The 17,188-nt window shown below is 38.5% G+C and overlaps 1 protein-coding gene across 3 annotated transcripts; it reads left to right on the plus strand.

The window, feature by feature from the left end:
* The first annotated feature begins 13,229 nt into the window (after positions 1 to 13,229).
* On the plus strand, positions 13,230 to 17,179 carry cmc1 (C-x(9)-C motif containing 1). Of its 3 annotated transcripts, none has more exons than XM_068323752.1 (5): positions 13,230 to 13,327; positions 14,127 to 14,219; positions 16,502 to 16,592; positions 16,668 to 16,828; positions 17,030 to 17,179. In XM_068323752.1, exons 1-4 carry the CDS (start codon positions 13,309 to 13,311, stop codon positions 16,786 to 16,788), a joined length of 324 nt encoding a protein of 107 aa, XP_068179853.1. In that variant the 5' UTR covers positions 13,230 to 13,308; the 3' UTR covers positions 16,789 to 16,828; positions 17,030 to 17,179. The 3 variants fall into 3 exon arrangements, with proteins under 3 accessions (XP_068179853.1, XP_068179854.1, XP_068179852.1); XM_068323753.1 differs by having other exon boundaries at positions 16,668 to 16,784; XM_068323751.1 differs by having other exon boundaries at positions 16,668 to 17,179.
* Positions 17,180 to 17,188: the final 9 nt, after the last annotated feature.

Here is a 17,188-nt window from a genome sequence, read left to right on the forward strand (position 1 = left end):
AACATCAAACTAATAATGGCATTAATGTGATTCCAGATTCTAGGGGATGAGGATTTCATCATCAAGTCATGTTATGACAGTCAGACTATCAATGGGACTGTCACTTTTAGGTGCAGGGCAGTTAAACTGAGCTGCCTTGGGGAAGTATGGTGCTCTCTGAGAGTGTCCGGTGGTATTTTTGCTTTTCTTCAATAAAAAAAATCAATTTAAATGTTTTAAACTTTCAGTTGTGACATTTATTTTGTGTTAATAATTGTCTTCTTTTTAATTATGTTTAAGTCAAGATGTCTTTTCTTATATTGATGTGTAGGATTTAAGTTATGCAAAGAGGGTTCTCTTTTCACCCCTGTCTTTTTTACCTGTATAATTTACCAGACATTACGATTAAAATGAATGGTACCGATAGCCACCTGGCAAGACATTTTCTAATTTAACAATTTTAAAGAGCATTTCATTTTATTTATTTGTCTGATTGTTTGAGTGCGCAATAAATAAATAAATAGATAGACAGATAGATAAATAGATAGATAGATAGATAGATAGATAGATAGATAGACAGACAGACAGACAGACAGACAGACAGACAGACAGACAGACAGACAGACAGACAGACCTCCTGCTTAAACACGCATGCATACAAACCTGCTTTCACCATTAAAAAGCAGTATACAGTAACTATCCCCCCCTTACATCATGTAGTGCTGTTTGATTATCCTGTGACAACTGAGCTGGCTGTCTAGATTACAGCTTCACTCTCCTGTCATGCTAGATGAGCAGCTTCCCCTAGCTGTGCCTGCTTTTTGACACATCTAAAGGGTTGTTTCTGACATCTTGCCATCCTGCCTGCCTCCCTGCCTGCAGTTGTCATGCAAGGCAGGAGGAAAACCTGGTGACCTGGCCATCGCCACCCTGCCCTAGGCCACTGCCACCCTGCTGGCAGCAGAAGGTCTGTTGGTCTGAAGCCATGCCAGGGACTCTCCTTGTTGCAGATAGTGATGTCACAATGGATGAGGATGGTTGTGATTGGTTCCAAAGGTTTTCCTCTATCACTTCTTTGGAGATACTCTCACATCAATTTACAGTGCTATAGGAAAAAAATTAACAAGGAATGACATTCAATTAGTAATGTGATCTTAGATATGTGCCCTTTTGCCCAACTTCCTGAGCTCCTTCGCAGACCCCACAGAAAAGCCGAATCATGCCCTCTCTTCTTTCTGATTGAACATTTGAAATCAAAACTTTTACAACCCCTTTTCTTCCTTTTTGTTGTTAATTTAATGTACATAAAGACTGTACTTCATTAAAATAAATACTTTAAAATCTGAATTCACTGCCTCATTTCAAAATACAATATTGGCGGTGGATGAATGTGGAACTATATCACCTGTCATTGGGCACCAGTGAGAATTTTCCAGCAGGGCTTCAAATGGCAGAAGGTGAAGCCCTCTAGTGACCCACTTCCTTGACTCTCCCCTGCGCTTACTTTTATGGTTTGCTCCTACATCCTGTTAAGAGTAGCAGCAGGAGTGGACCATCACATTTGGTGCTCAGCAAGGGAGCGCTTGGTGAGCTGTCATGTCCCAGCCATCCCATGGAGTTACACTGCTGCCTCTCTGTGAAGATTTGGTGTTTTCTCATTTGCATTTTCTAATGAGATCCTGTTTGCATGGTTTTATACTGAAGACTTTGTAAATGTCTCTTTAGAAACTTATTTATCTAACCTTTTTTGATCTCTTAGTCCCATAGATGTTACGGAAGACATTTTCAAGGGATACCTGGCTAAGCAAGCAGCATTAAGGTAATCAAGCAGGCTGAACAATGACTTATTCATCACATATTTATGTTCTTTTAGGACTGACTTGTCAATTTTTTCATAACACGGAAACCACAGTGGGATTGTGAGGAATCATCTACATACACTAACTGGAGAAACATCTGTATGAACTATAAAAGTTTTGGTGACTTATCAACAAAGGTAAAGCAAAAGGCCTCTGATTCATATTTCTAGTATTTTTCTTTGACTAACAGTCTTATACCATGTTGCAGATGGATAAGAGTCTGCCATTTTCAGTTCACCCCAATCACGAGAATGCAAGTGATCATCCTTGAAGCTTTTTCCAGCTGACCAATCACACTCAAAAACATTTGCCTGAAGGAAAGTTTTTCTTTTTTTTTAATCTCAGTTCAGTCAGGGCCATCTTAGAACATTTACTCATGATCTCTACCAGTCAGCCCAACAATCTGCAACTGCAAACACATCCCTGAAACACAAAGCTATGTCAGGCCATGGTAATGAAGTAGCTGGCCCCCAGAAGCCAAACAACAGGTGTGAAGTGATTTGAAAACATCCTTGAAATTAAAATTAGGTGCCAGGTTAGCTAGCAAATAAGATAGAAATTAGGAATTCAAATTCTTTTAAATTTAGGTGTGAAATTGCAATGGTTGAACACGCAACATTTCATTCATTCATTCATTCATTCATTCATTCATTCATTCATTCTTCATACTGCTTTCTCTGCTTTCGTGGGTCACAGAGTTATTAGAGACTATCCCATGGGACTTTCGGGCATTAAGCAGGGAGACGCTCCAGACACTTTGCCAGTAAATCACCGAACTAATATGCAACTTTTTTTTTCTTTTTAGTGAAAATAAAATCTGTTTGAAGACAAATGATGACCTCATGAAAAACTATAGAGCACAGATTTTGTAATATTTAAAGTTCTCATGAAACAGGGATGCTGACCTCCACGTGACAGAGAATATTAGTCTTTCCCAAAGGTTGAACAAGCAACATCCATATAATAATCCAGCCAAAGCAAAAGAACAAATCAGTTTCTATATTGTTTCGAAGAGTGTTCCTCTCTCCAGTGGGGCAGAAGGAATATTTTCTGCATTATGTCCTATCTTTGAGCCAATATGCAGGACCCTGAGCATGTTTTTTCTCATATTGGAAATCTGCTGACTGTGGTATCACATTATGATTAACAATGTAACTATGATCCCTTTCTCTTTCATTGTTATTCCATAGATGCCTGAGAGTAAGGGTGAAATGCCTGCAATCGTAGACAAGCTTCATTAGATTCATTGATTGATTTATAGTTTTTCATTCTTGTAATCACTTTCCCCAAGGTAATTTGTAAGCTGTTTATAGATGGAGGTATCAGCTTGAGAGTTAATTAATCAGCTTTGTTGAAAACTTTGAAAGTAGAAAGCTCATTCTGAATTGGTAATGACAAGAAAGTTCAGTGTTATTATTACAAATGTCCATAAACTAATGGGATAGCTGTCCAAAAAATTTATGGCAATTTTTAATAGTGTTATTAATTGTAATTTATACAGTTACATATGTGTGTGTGTGTGTGTGTGTTTGTGTGTGTGTGTGTGTGTGTGTGTGTTTGTGTGTGTGTGTGTGATTTAACTCTCTCTCTCTCTCTCTCTCTCTCTCTCTCTCTCTCTCTCTCTCTCTATATATATATATATATATATATATATATATATACATATATATATGTACAGTATATATATATATATATATATATAAAATAAATAAATAAAAATAAAAAAAAAATAAAAAAAATGTCCCTCTCACCCTTGTGGGGTGGTATCTGTGTGTCATCCTCAAGCTCGGGTCCTCTACCAGAGGCCTGGGAGTCTGAGGGTTCTGCGCAGTATCTTAGCTGTTCCTAGGACTGCGCTCTTCTGGACTGAGGCTTCAGATGTTGTTCCAGGAATCTGCTGGAGCCACTCTTCCAGTTTGGGGGTCACTGCCCCAAGTGCTCCTACTACCACGGGGACCACATTAACCTTAACCTTCCACATCTGTTCCAGCTGTTCTTTCAACCCTTGATATTTCTCAATCTTTTCGTGTTCCTTCTTCCTGATGTTGGCATCAGCTGGAATCGCCACATCTATCACCACTGCTCTCTTCTGCTCTTTGTCCATCACCACAATGTCCGGTTTGTTAGCCAGTAGCTGTTTGTCGGTCTGGAAGCTGAAGTCCCACAGGATCTTAGCCTTGCCGTTCTCAACCACCTTCGGTGGTATGTCCCATTGGGATTTGGGTACTTCTAGTCCATACCGGGTACAGATGTTCCTGTACACTATCACAGCTACTTGGTTGTGCCTTTCCATGTATGCTGAGCTGGCGAGCATCTTACACCCTGCTACCACATGCTGGACTGACTCTGGGGCTTCTTTACATAGCCTGCACCTTGGGTCAGATCTACTGTGGTAGATATTGGCCTCTATTGCCCTTGTACTTAGGGCCTGTTCTTGTGCTGCCATGATCAGTGCTTCTGTGCTGTCTGTCAGTCCAGCTTTATTCAGCCATTGGTAGGTCTTCTTGATATCAGCCACTTCCTCTATCTGACGGTGGTACATGCCGTGTAGGGGCTTGTCCCTCCATGTTGTCTCCTCCTCCTCCTCCTCTTCCTCCTCGGGCTTCTGCTGTCTAAGGCATTCACTGAGCAGTTCATCTGTTGGGGCCATCTTCCTGATGTACTCTTGGATTTTTGATGTCTCATCCTGGACAGTGGCCCTGATGCTCACTAGTCCTCGGCCTCCCTCTTTCCGCTTAGTGTACAGCCTCAGGATGCTGGACTTGGGGTGAAACCCTCCATGCATGGTGAGGAGCTTTCTAGTCTTGATATCTGTGGCTTCTATCTCCTCCTTTGGCCAGCTTATGATCCCAGCGGGGTATCTGATGACCGGCAGTGCATACATGTTGATGGCTCGGACCTTGTTCTTGCCATTCAGCTGACTTCTCAGGACTTGCCTTACTCTCTGGAGGTATTTGGCTGTGGATGACTTCCTTGCGGCCTCCTCATGGTTGCCATTAGCCTGTGGGATTCCAAGGTATTTGTAGCTGTCCTTGATGTCTTCTATCCTGCCCCCTGGTAGGTTGACCCCTTCAGTTCTGATCATCTTGCCTCTTCTTGATACCATCCGGCCACATTTGTCTAATCCGAATGACATCCCTATGTCGTCGCTGTAGATCCTGGTGGTGTGGATCAGTGAGTCAATTTCTCGCTCATTCCTGGCATACAGCTTGATGTCATCCATGTAGAGGAGATGGCTGATTGTTGTCCCGCTTCGGAATTGGTATCCGTAGCCACTCTTTGTGATGATGTGACTGAGGGGGTTCAGGCCTATGCAGAACAGCAGTGGTGATAGTGCATCCCCTTGGTATATGCCGCACTTGATGTTAACTTGGCCAATTGGCTTGGAGTTAGTCTCCAGGGTTGTCTTCCACTTCCCCATTGAGTTCTTGATGAAGGCTCTTAGTGTCCTGTTGATCTTATACAGTTCCAGACATTCCAGTATCCACGTGTGTGGCATTGAGTCGTAGGCTTTCTGGTATATATATATATATATATATATATATATATATATATATATATATATATATATATATATATATATATATATATATATATATATATATATATATATATATATATATATATATATATATGTTAGAAGATGGGTATGGGTTAGAAGATGAATGAATGAATATATATATATATATATATATATATATATATATATATAAATAAATATAAAATATAAAATAAGGGGTGTGATTAAACTGGTGAGTCAGTTTATGTACACACTGACTAAGCCTATGGAGTCTAGCGATGACAAAAATGCATTACTGAGGCTATCACTGATGTTTTAAGGTCTAGACTAGCTAGGAAGTCAGCAAAAGTGAATGTATGGACCAGGGGGATGATACACTGTAATGAACAGCAAAGGCTGGAGTGGTTTATGGGTTGGGTTTAACAAGCTCAGACTTGTTAAGACTTTCAAATGAGATGGCTGTGTAGGTTCTCAGTGAGGGTGAAATGCATCTTAGGTTTAGTATTCAGTTGTATACATGAATTAAAAACTTCTCTTCGGCCTCACTCTTTAAGAATCTGATAATTTAGGTGGCTAGGAGGAGTAGCTTCGTTTAGGGACACATACTCATCCTCACATAACCAGGTTTCTGTTAAACAGAATAAATCCATATTACAATGTGATATAATATCATTAACTAAAACTGCTCTGGTAGAGACAGATCTAATATGCAGAAAGCCACATTTTAATGTGCTTTGGAAGTGTTGGGGTATTGGTGTTGAGTTTTTATCAGGTTTTGATGTCCATAGCTATGTTTTGATGTTGGTTTACTCTTAGCTTTTCATGTATTAACTTTAAATCGCCGGGGCTACCAATGAAGAATTTCTTTCGCAGCAGGTGTGTCGCTGGGCAGGTAAAAACTGATGGCGAGGTGAAGTGGTTGGTGGTGAACCTGAGGCTTTCCCCAGCTCGGGACCTGCTGGTGGACATCTAACCTGAGCTGGTGGGTTTGCTCCAGCTAGTTGGCTAAGTGTCACAGCTATGATTTCAGTTATGGTGCATACCTGTGCCTTCAATTGGCTAAGCCTCACTTCCATTGCTGCAAATGTTCTGCACATATGGCAGATACCTTTATCGTTAAGGAAACGGAGAAAAACTAAACATCGGACAAACGAAGCAAGACAGAGAGGGAGTGGAAGGACAGTGGAAGAGAGAAGCCATAGCCATGTTAGCCACTAAACTATTGCTAAACTACTGTAGATTAGTCTACTAATTAAACAGCTCGTAAAAGATTGCCAATTATGTGATGGCTTTTGCAGTCAAGTTCAAGCTCCAAGTAACTAGTAGCTTCCTACCACCTAAAATGGCACTATGAACAGCACCTGTATCTATAGTAAATAGACAACAGACAGAGATGCTTATTGCCAACCTATATTGCAGGTGTACATGTAACTAAGTACGGGCTGAAGTGTTAAAGGATGAATAAATGTGAAATCATAGAAAATTCCCAATGACATCCTTAAAAACATCTGTATTTCAGACCATGCATTTACATTCATTCGTTCATTCTAATAAATTATACACAACTACTGATAGCAGCAATAGATTATTGTCAATAAACACAGCTTCTTCCTGCTAACCTCATTCCTACCTACTGCACAGCTGTCACATTCTCAATGAGTTTTTCCCACTGTATATTTTAGCACCTATCCCCAATGTGAGTTCTGTTCTTCATTACGCTTCTCTCTCTCTCTCTCTCTCTCTCTCTCTCTCTCTCTCTGTCTCTCTCTCTCTCTCTCTCTCCCCCTCTTTTCTTGCATACACAAAGTGTTGACTGAATGAGTTTGTAATAAATAACATGCTGCTTTTAGATAGGTTCCTGATTTGCATCATCCCGTGTAAGATGTACTTTTCACCAATTTTTAGTGTAATTTGCATTAGACACACTCACACACTTACTGATTCTATAAAAGCACTGTCAATTGCTTGTATTTCAGTGATAGTCACTCTCTCAGATACAATCAATGAAAAATACTGCAGGGCTGATTGAATTGAATGTGTGTGTTTCCTTCATGATTGGGCTATTATAGTTGTGTATCCACTGTGAAAATAACTTAAATTAATCATGATCATTAATTACTTTTATTTAGGGTAAATAAAATAGTTGTCAATGACTACTGTATATCATATGAACATTATAGAATAAATAAAATTGTTTTGCAACACAGTCAAACATTTGTGGACCAATGAAAAAGTCAGCTCTAAATTTGTTCAAAATTAATGTCATGTACTGTATATGATCTTTGAACTAAATACAATTTCAGAATCCAACCCTTCTGTCCACTGGTATGAAAAGTGCACAATGGTATTTAAACACGTCCTTTCAATTTGTGCATTATATGAGTCTCTTGTGTGGGCGTTGTGTGTATTGTTTTAAGGTGTGAAGGGCCTAATGACAAAATGAATACTCCCGGCCCAGCTTTGCAAGAACAACTCACACATTGAAAGTGTGAAAGCATTTACGAACCATTTACAGCACGAGATGACACTTCCTCTCAGGTTAGTGGACGCGCACACACACACACACACACACACACACACACACACACACACACACACACACACACACACACACACACACACACACACACTCACTTTCACACTCTGCCTCACAAATAGTGACATCGCTCTCAGATACAGTGAAGACAGGAAAGAGAGAAGAACGTTCATGCATATTGTGAGAGCTGTTTCTGAAGATTTCGGAATACTGCATGTAAGAAGCAAAGATCCAGACAGGTGTACCCAAATCACACTGACTGTGGGGCTGATAGAGTGAGGACATAATGGTGTCTGGATAGTGCTTTTATAAATTTAAAAGTAACAAATGTGATTTTACTGGAGCGCACATATAAGCACACTCGCACACATATGCACACGCTGTTACTTCTAGGATGTTATAAAAACTCTTTTATCCATTAAAAAAACTATTGATCTTGTGCTTTGCCTTCTCTACTTGATGGGGTCTTTTTTCCCTGCCATAATGGAAGTCTCCCTTGCCATTTCTTCAGCCTATTCTTCATTTGGAGTAATTATAGATGGAGAGGTAAAAAGATGTTTTTTTTTCTTTCTTTTCTATCCTCCTTCCTACCTATCTTCGTCTCCCCTGTGTGCATTCAGAGGAGCTCTCACCACTGCATTCTTATTAGGGACATGTCTGAAAGGCTCCCGCAGCATGTGGTGTCCTCTGACCATCCGCTATAGCTGCTTTTTGTTAGCATTAACAAGCCAAGCAACCAAGGATATCTTTTCAACAGGTACAAACTTTTCCTCTTAGATGATTAACTACATTCAGACACTCAGCTCTGTGTAGAAGCCTGGAGAGGATCATATGCTTGGAAAAAGGACAGAGAAAGGGGGCATAGATGGAAAAAACTTAATTGAAAGACAAGATGTTCTCTTTGGTGATGTTTAAAGGATTCTATACGAAATTCCTATTCAAATCATGTGATCTTCATTTCTCTCCCTGGCCCTGTCCTCTTATTGTTTTGTTTTGTTTTTTATCAACACGAACCATGTAATGAGGGAAAGTCCTGGTCTTTGTAGAGTGGTCAAAGGCTTGCTGTCGTAATAATGAATGGGAGAAACAGAGGAAGGGCTGAACACTCTGCCTCGTTCATGTTTGCTGCTGCACAAAAGCCCCAGGATGCCTCCTGAAGAAGGCCTCCTCCATCCATTGCCATCTCATCTCTTGTTAAAGGGGGCATAAAGCGAAGGCAGAGGGGAAAAGTAATTTTCTTCTCATGTCTCTCCATTCTTCTGGTGGGCTTCTACTTTTTGCCATGTACTTTCATAAAGCTTATAATTATCTTGGCGAGAGCCCCTCAAGTGAGAACGAATGGGTCTTTGTACCCTTCTCTCTTCAGCCCTCTCCTGTTTCTGGAAAGAAGAAAGTCATATTAACATTTGGTCTTCCCCTTTTTACAAATGCAGTGAGAAAGCCAGATGCCCTGTCTAGATAACCATTTCAACGTCTTAATTTGGCAAATGTATTTCTTATTCACCACTGATGATAACAGTACGGACAGGAGCATCCTGCAACACCTGGATAAACTCTAATTTCATCTTTAATCAGTGACTGTCATTTTTATTTTTTAATAGTACTTTTGTGTTCAACATATTTGTTTTCCCTTTCTCAAACTTTGTAGCCAAATCAGAAATCCTCTACACTGCCATTTTTAAAAAAAATTAACAAAAAGAACAAAACAAGCATAATGTAATTTTTACTGACCCCGAAGCAGACTACTTTGGTCGAACTCTCCCTGTCATCATCTATATGAACAGAAACTCCTCCTACCTCTCCCGTGATCTCTATGACCTCCATCCCCCTGCCCTTCCAGCTGATTACTCCTAATGTAATTTTAATTAAAAACTGTGGTGTCAAAGGGTTTATCCTGCCTGAGAAGTGAGTGCAGATTGTGGCACAGTGGCAGACCCCTTCACTTGCTTGAAAGGAAATGCATCCTGACATTGCTTGGGTGGTGCCAACATGATCAGAGCCAGATTAAACAGAATGGCTCTTTGACCTATTTGAATTTCATGGTATAACATTTATTCCTGAGCGGTGAGTGATCTGCCAAGAAATAGTTATTTCTCACATTATCATATTTCATTTTACTCATTCTTGTCTCTTGATTACATGTGACACATACCACTCCTTTAACTCTCCAAATACATATCAATTGAGTTGTTCTCCATCAACAAAAAAATCACATCATTTTTCTGTGATACATGAAATCTATAGCAGAGCTGACTTGCATGAATGATGCAGGAAAACAGAAGGATTGATGATAAACCATGTTTGTCTTTATTTTCAGTCTAATTCCTCACAGATCCACATGATCGTTTGAACAGCGTACTGGCAGTATTGTATCAAATACCACCAGAACAGGTGAAGCCAACATAGCTTAAGATAAAAATAATTGACAATGGCCGCAATCACCAGTGCCAAAGTTCCCAGTGATGACCTGTGAATGGTGCCCCACAGCAGGACTCAACAGCAGAGGTCTGCCTGTAGGTTTGTAATCCCCTCACCCGAGCTGTTGGATTATCTGATCTCCATCGACCCTTAAGAGGCTCCCCGTGGCCGCAACTTAAACACTCTATAAAATCTTCTGTCCACACCCCATCTGTTATACAACATCTTGGAGGACACAGATACAGAGGAGCGTGTCCCTTCCCCACCTGTGTAGCATCTTAACACAGAGGGGCTGTTGTCTGACTATAACATTACATTGATCAAATTACAATCAGTTCTGTATATCCTTTCCTCTCTGCTAAATGCGAAGATCTGTCTGGTACCTGTTATCTACGAAGGCATTATCTTCCATGGTACATATTGCCCTCCTCTTTTATCTATGCCTCAAGTGGATTTAAAATTACTATACATTCTATATTAGTATACATTACTATACACACGGAGATCAACTCATTCATTAATTTAAAAAAATTTTTTTTTCTCTATTATAAATAAACTATGAGACAGATTTTAACGAAACTTAGTCAAATAGTTATACAAGTACAACGGCGGGACCTGTTAAGGGTGGATCCAGACAAAGGGGCAGAATCTATAGTCTTGACAGCCATTTAACTTTTTAAATATTTGGAAAAATTGATTCAGTTGAACAGGAAATGCTGACACTACAACTAAAGTTATGGACTGAGCTACATTCTGTTCGTACGCTTTTATACTGACAAAGTCCAACTTCATAGTAAAAAAAAATTAATTTATGTGCAGAAATGCCCTTTTGGAGGAAAGGCTCATTATCAGTGGGTTGCAGCCTGTTTTGTGGACACTCATAAGTATAAGCAGTGTCAGTGTCAGTGACCCTTTAACATCATTCCCTGACACAGGCCATGTTCTGCTGCCATCAGTGAACAGTTGGAGGAGTTGGTAGTTGGCCCTGAGCAGTGAGGCGTATAGTAAGAGGGTTTAAGGTTCATGAGGGCCTGCTGCTTGGGTGATATTGGATCAGTGTTGGCATCCTGTGCCCCAGCCATATTAGCCAGAACACTAGTAGCTGGCATTGAGTACTTCCCATTAGAGTGGCGTTGATACCGGCCTGTTCTGCTACCTCAGACATTTTTGATGGATATCTTTTTTTTAATACATAGTATGTAATTGCCTCTGTGATAGATTTTCACACACAATGAGTTAATTATCAAAACTACCTTATAATAGTTTGACAGTTACATATTGACTCCTCATTGAAATACATAGAATATCCTAATAATAAAACCAACATAAAATCTTTAATAAAACCTTTACACGTGCTGTTTATAACCATCTGGTGTGTCTGTATATTAACCGAACAGAATAAATCCATCCATCCATCCATCCATCCATCCATCCATCCATCCATCCATCCATCCATCCATCCATCCAGCCATCCATCCACATATATACATAGATACATGGAATAGCATTTGAAATGAATTACTTTTATGAGTGTTTTTGTCTTTTATTCCCTCATATCTGCCTTTTATTTGCCAGGAACCATGCTTCTAATTGTGTTATGTGTTTCTTACTGTAGCCTTTTGTCTTAATGTACGTCTGAAGACTGTCCTTTGTGCATGCGTAGACTGTATGTATGTGTGTGGGAACCTTTGTGTGTGCACATATATTTGTGTGTGTACCTGTCGCTTTGACTGAACAGGTGGGACCTCTTTGCATGGGATCTAGACAGTCAGTTCGCCACTCGACTGATTGTGGTCAGGCTCACTGTGCTCAGCATGTTGGTTGGAGTGCAGACTCAGATATAGTGTGGCTGGATGTGAATGTATTTTCAGCACAATGCACTCTTTCATCACTCTTATGGATACCATTCCAAAAATATATTTATTTTTATGCATTTTGCTTTTGAAATATGATTACATCTTTACAGTATTTATTTATTAAAACGTACAAAACTAGAGTTAAATGACTATTATAATATCATTGAAGATTTATAGATATTATATTTGACAGGTTGATTGCTTCCACAGACTAGCATCTGCGACATTGAAAAGACATTTCTCCACTAGCTCAATTTTAGAAATTAAGTATTGTAACAATGGGAACTTAAATAAGCTCAGGTCTTCACTATATTTATTGTTGACTCAAAACATTTCACTGAGGTATTTTACTAAAGGAGGATAAGCACCAGCAACAATTTCCTACATGAGAGTGGACAAATAAAGCTGAACACATTCATATGATGTTTTCTAATAATTGTCCAAATCAACATAATAAAATATGACACTTAACATGTTATGCAGTGGTTCCTCTTTGAAAGACATTTCTTGTGTTAAAGATACACTAAATATGTTGGTCCGTCACTGTCTGTAAACAGATGAATTAAAGGTGTAGTAAACACCAGTTGTTGTCTGGTTCCTGTTAGACTTGGAACCAGACAACAACTCAACAACTGGCAAGAATAATTTACACCAGAGAATTTTCAAACTTTTCAATAACAACAACAACAACAACAACCATAAAAACAACAATAACAATAGACCTAACCACCCTCTGCTCCCCAGCCCAAGACCCAGTGGACTGAACTACTGAATAAAGTCCACAGAGATCTATCATGACTTGGATAACTGAGAATCTTCTTATACATTACTATTATTATTATTATTATTATTATTATTATTATTAGTAGTAGTAGTAGTAGTAGTAGTAGTAGTTGTAGCAGTAGTATTACATGTTACTCATGCCTATCAATTTTACCGTTTTTTAAAAATTATTATTACTAATCGTATTATTGTTACAGTACAATGAATCTCAAACCTCAAACGCAGCGCTAAAGCCGCGTGTGCACCTGGGACTTGTATTTTCTGACACCGCCTCATGACGTCAGCGGAAGTTATTTGAGCGTACGTGAGCTAGGTCACATTGGTTTCGTTTGGAATGTTTTGAGGAACGCCACAGCAATGGAGGCAACCAAATCAGGTATAATGTGAAATATTTTTGACACCTCTCATGAAATAACCATAGTTTATTGAAATTAACTGCGCGGGTCGTTTTTCAGCTCTACGCAGCAAGTAGGCTGCTAAACCTTGTGTGGACTAGCTAGCGACTCCACAACACTCTTCAGCTCAGTCTAGTTATTTTATCGAAAGGGACATGATAAACGTTAATTCATGTGTTAACCAGGTAATACGTCGATAACTCTTCTGAATATTATAAACAACAAGCGAAGGAATTATGCAGCTCGCAGAGGATTGGGTATAACAATCACACCTGAGAGAATGCTATTGACAAAATGAACGAGTAACATTTAATGTGAACGAGCCTCCAAACGACCTGCATTAAAAGTGATTCTTACTTTACCCGTGGAGTTCACTAAGCTCTAATGTTGACGGATGGATGGTTAACTCTTTTGGAGTGAGATGGGTCACAATTTGAGAAACTAGTCACAAACGTTTTTTGATTGTTATTTTCATCAAAAATACTGCTTCAGGAATCACTTTAACAGTTATCAAAGTAGTGAATAAAATGGTAACTTAATGTTCTGGAAATAATCCCTTAGACAATTGTGCGCATATGTATTACTGACTAATTTTTTTTGAGTTTTCAGAATTAAAATATATTTATTTATAAAATATATATTGTATAAGATGTTAAAGTTTCAGTCTGAGAAGTGACCACTGTTGATTTTACAAAAGAAAAGCAACACCAGAACACTTTGGACGTGGTTCTGGATCTTCATTTGTGTTGATTTCTTTATTTTTGACCCTCTTCACCTCAGAGGAGATCCAGTTAAGATGTGTAGAAAAAGATGTCCTAATACCAAAGATGATGAGGGAAAAAGCCAAGGAGCGCTGCGCTGAGAAAGTTGAAGGTGTGTGAGATAAGTATGACTTTTATATTGATAAGTAATATGGATTTTTCTTGGCATTGTGCTAGCTCAACAGAATGGTGTCATGGTTACTTAATCATGTGATGATTTCTACTGTGGCAAACCCAAATCTGTGCTGTGAAAAAGTTGAATGGATGTTAATGTTAACAGAATGACAGTCGCAACACTAGTATCACATATTATCAATAAATCCTATGAATATTAATTACAATGTTATTTGTTAAAAATATTTTATTATGAAAAGATTCACCTAGTTTTGTTGACCCCAATTTTTTGTGCGTGTGTAAATTATGAAATAAATCATGACTATGTTGCAGTTTCCGCCGGGATTAATAAAGTGTCTGTCTGTCTGTCCATGTGTGTGTATATATATACACAGTATATATATATATATATATATATATATATATATAAAATTATGATAATTTATTAATCCCGGAGGAAATTGCATGCTGATTTATAATGTTTCAGCATCTTGGTTTTGTGTACATTCACAGACCTTAAAACAACGTGCTGCCATTGAATAGAATTTATTTTAGTTTCACAGCTGTTTCTAGAGCTACGTATATTAAAATTTATTGCTCTAAAAAAGACCAAAAGGAAAATTATTGAAGATGGTTGTCAGTATTACACAACAGAAATAAATGGCATCGTAATTTTCAGCATCCAATATGACCCATAAGTTAAATCAGCACCTGAAATGGTAAAAAAGATAGTGTAGGGAAAATCAGGCAACTGAATTTATGTTGTTTGAGAAACCCCCTCACAGCTCTAGCTGCATCTTCCACTAGTTTTCACACCTTAGTGAAAGAAGGGTTCTGTCAATGTATGTTTGTGTCTGCATTGTGTCTGAATGCCTTCAAACACCACCAAAGTCACATTTGTTGTTGAAGCAGATGAGTATTTGTGACCTGCATGCAACAGCTTTGTAGATTTGTTTGGAAAAAATTCCATGTCTTCACATATGTCTAGTTATGGCTTCATTATTTATGGATTTTTTTTTCCTGAAATGTGTATATCTTGCTAAAAATCAATACATTTATTTTGTAAGTCAGTGTGTGTTCTGAACATTCATGAAGTCCAGAACTTCTGACTTAAGTTACGTTTTCACATCTTAAAATTAAAGTTTAAAGTAAATGTGGTGTTGTACCTTTGTTTAGAAGAGCCTTTTTTACATGGAGCTAGTGTCAGAGATTTGCCTTTTGATGTTACCGTCATCAGATTGACATCCTTGTGCACCATCTATTGGTGCCATGGGACATGGACGAGGCGTTTGTTGATTAGATTAGTCGCACTGTTCTGCTTCTCTAAATTGGTTTTGCAGTTGGTCTTTTCACATCTGCATCCTGATGAAAGTGTCTGTGTGATAACAATACTGATGCCGCTCATAAATGCAATTATGATGTCACTTCTTTGAAAGGGGACATGGGAGGATGGTGAGTTAATTAAATCCTTGAGAAATGGGTTGCTAACAAGGTGAAGATTCAGTCCTTCAGCACCTTGTTTTCAACAAGGACCTTGCACATTTAATCTAAAATAGACAACTTGCTGGAGCACAATGTCACTGATGCAGCTCTGTAGAAAGGATTTTTATATGTATTTCACTCATTGACAGTCCACAGTTAATGTTTTTACTGGCCAAGGAGGCTGGTTGATGGAAAAAATCCACTTGTTTTCATTAATTATTGGTTTGTAATTGTATATATTTCCTTTGTGCGTTGTTTATATTTTTGTGTCAGTACAAGCTCATTAGGTAATAATGGCTACATTGGAGCCAGTAACACCAAAAGAATTACCAAACTGATAAGGAAAGATGGCTCCAAGATTAACTGTGAGCAGGAAACATTTGAGCAGTGATAAACAGGAACTGCCTTGAAAAACTACCGTCCATCATGGACAGCCTGTAACCCCGTATCAGCACACACTGCACAGCAGAGCTGTGTAGTGTGTGCTTTCACAGAGACATTTAGAGCTGTATATTAAGATTTCTGTTTGTATTTTTTAAAATAACTTTATTAATCTTCTAAAACTTAGTAATTGTCAGAATTACATACGAAATTGTTTCTAAATTTCTTAATATGATGTAATCCCTGTATTTTTGCGCCGTGAATTGCAATATAGATCTATTCTTGCATACTGTTTTAAACAACTATTAAGATGTAATCAGGATGAAATATGTTTCTCATCCATAACTTGAGTTTGCAGGTGTTGAACAGGTTTGTCTTTCCTATGCTAACTTAACCATCTCTTGATCTTTCCTCCAGCCTTCAATCACTGTTGTAAAGAATCTGGTTTGCTCATGGTGTTCAAGTGTCGGGAGCAAAATGCGGCACTAAAGGAGTGTCTGACATTTCAGTGAGTATTCTGCAGTTTCTTGTTTAACAAAGTGCAATTATGCATTAATGATCCTTAATCCTCTTTCGCCACCAGTTACAAGGACCTGGAGTTCTTCGAACAGTGCAAGCAGGAGTACATTAGTGAGAAATTGGAGTTTGAGAGGACGGGGATTCCAGCAAAAAACAGGCAGCAAAAACTCCCAACTAGCATGTAATGATCCACACAACACACAGCTTACCTTCTTTAAAAGCGAGGTGTGGAGTGTTACTGGTCATGTTAGACAAAAACCTGTATATTTTGTTTATTCATATTGGAAGAAAACCTGGTATTTAATCTAAAATTTAATCAGAATAATTCTAAATTTCATGTTAATTTCTATAATGTTCTCATCAGATCAAAATGAACTTTCTTCCTTATATGAATCAACAGACTCACATTATAATTACTACACACAGGTAGAGCTGACCAGGGAACAGTCACCGCTCCTCCGGAGAGCTTCGTAATCGGTGTCTCAGCTTTGAATCTGTCGACCCTCTTCTGAATCTTCTGGCGTGTTTATCGTGTATCCATGTGATGTAAATAAAGAACATTTAAATAGCTTTAAAGTGTGTTAA

The sequence above is a fragment of the Antennarius striatus genome, chromosome 9 (assembly GCF_040054535.1).
Source record: "Antennarius striatus isolate MH-2024 chromosome 9, ASM4005453v1, whole genome shotgun sequence".
In the NCBI taxonomy this organism is placed as follows: Eukaryota; Metazoa; Chordata; class Actinopteri; order Lophiiformes; family Antennariidae; genus Antennarius; species Antennarius striatus.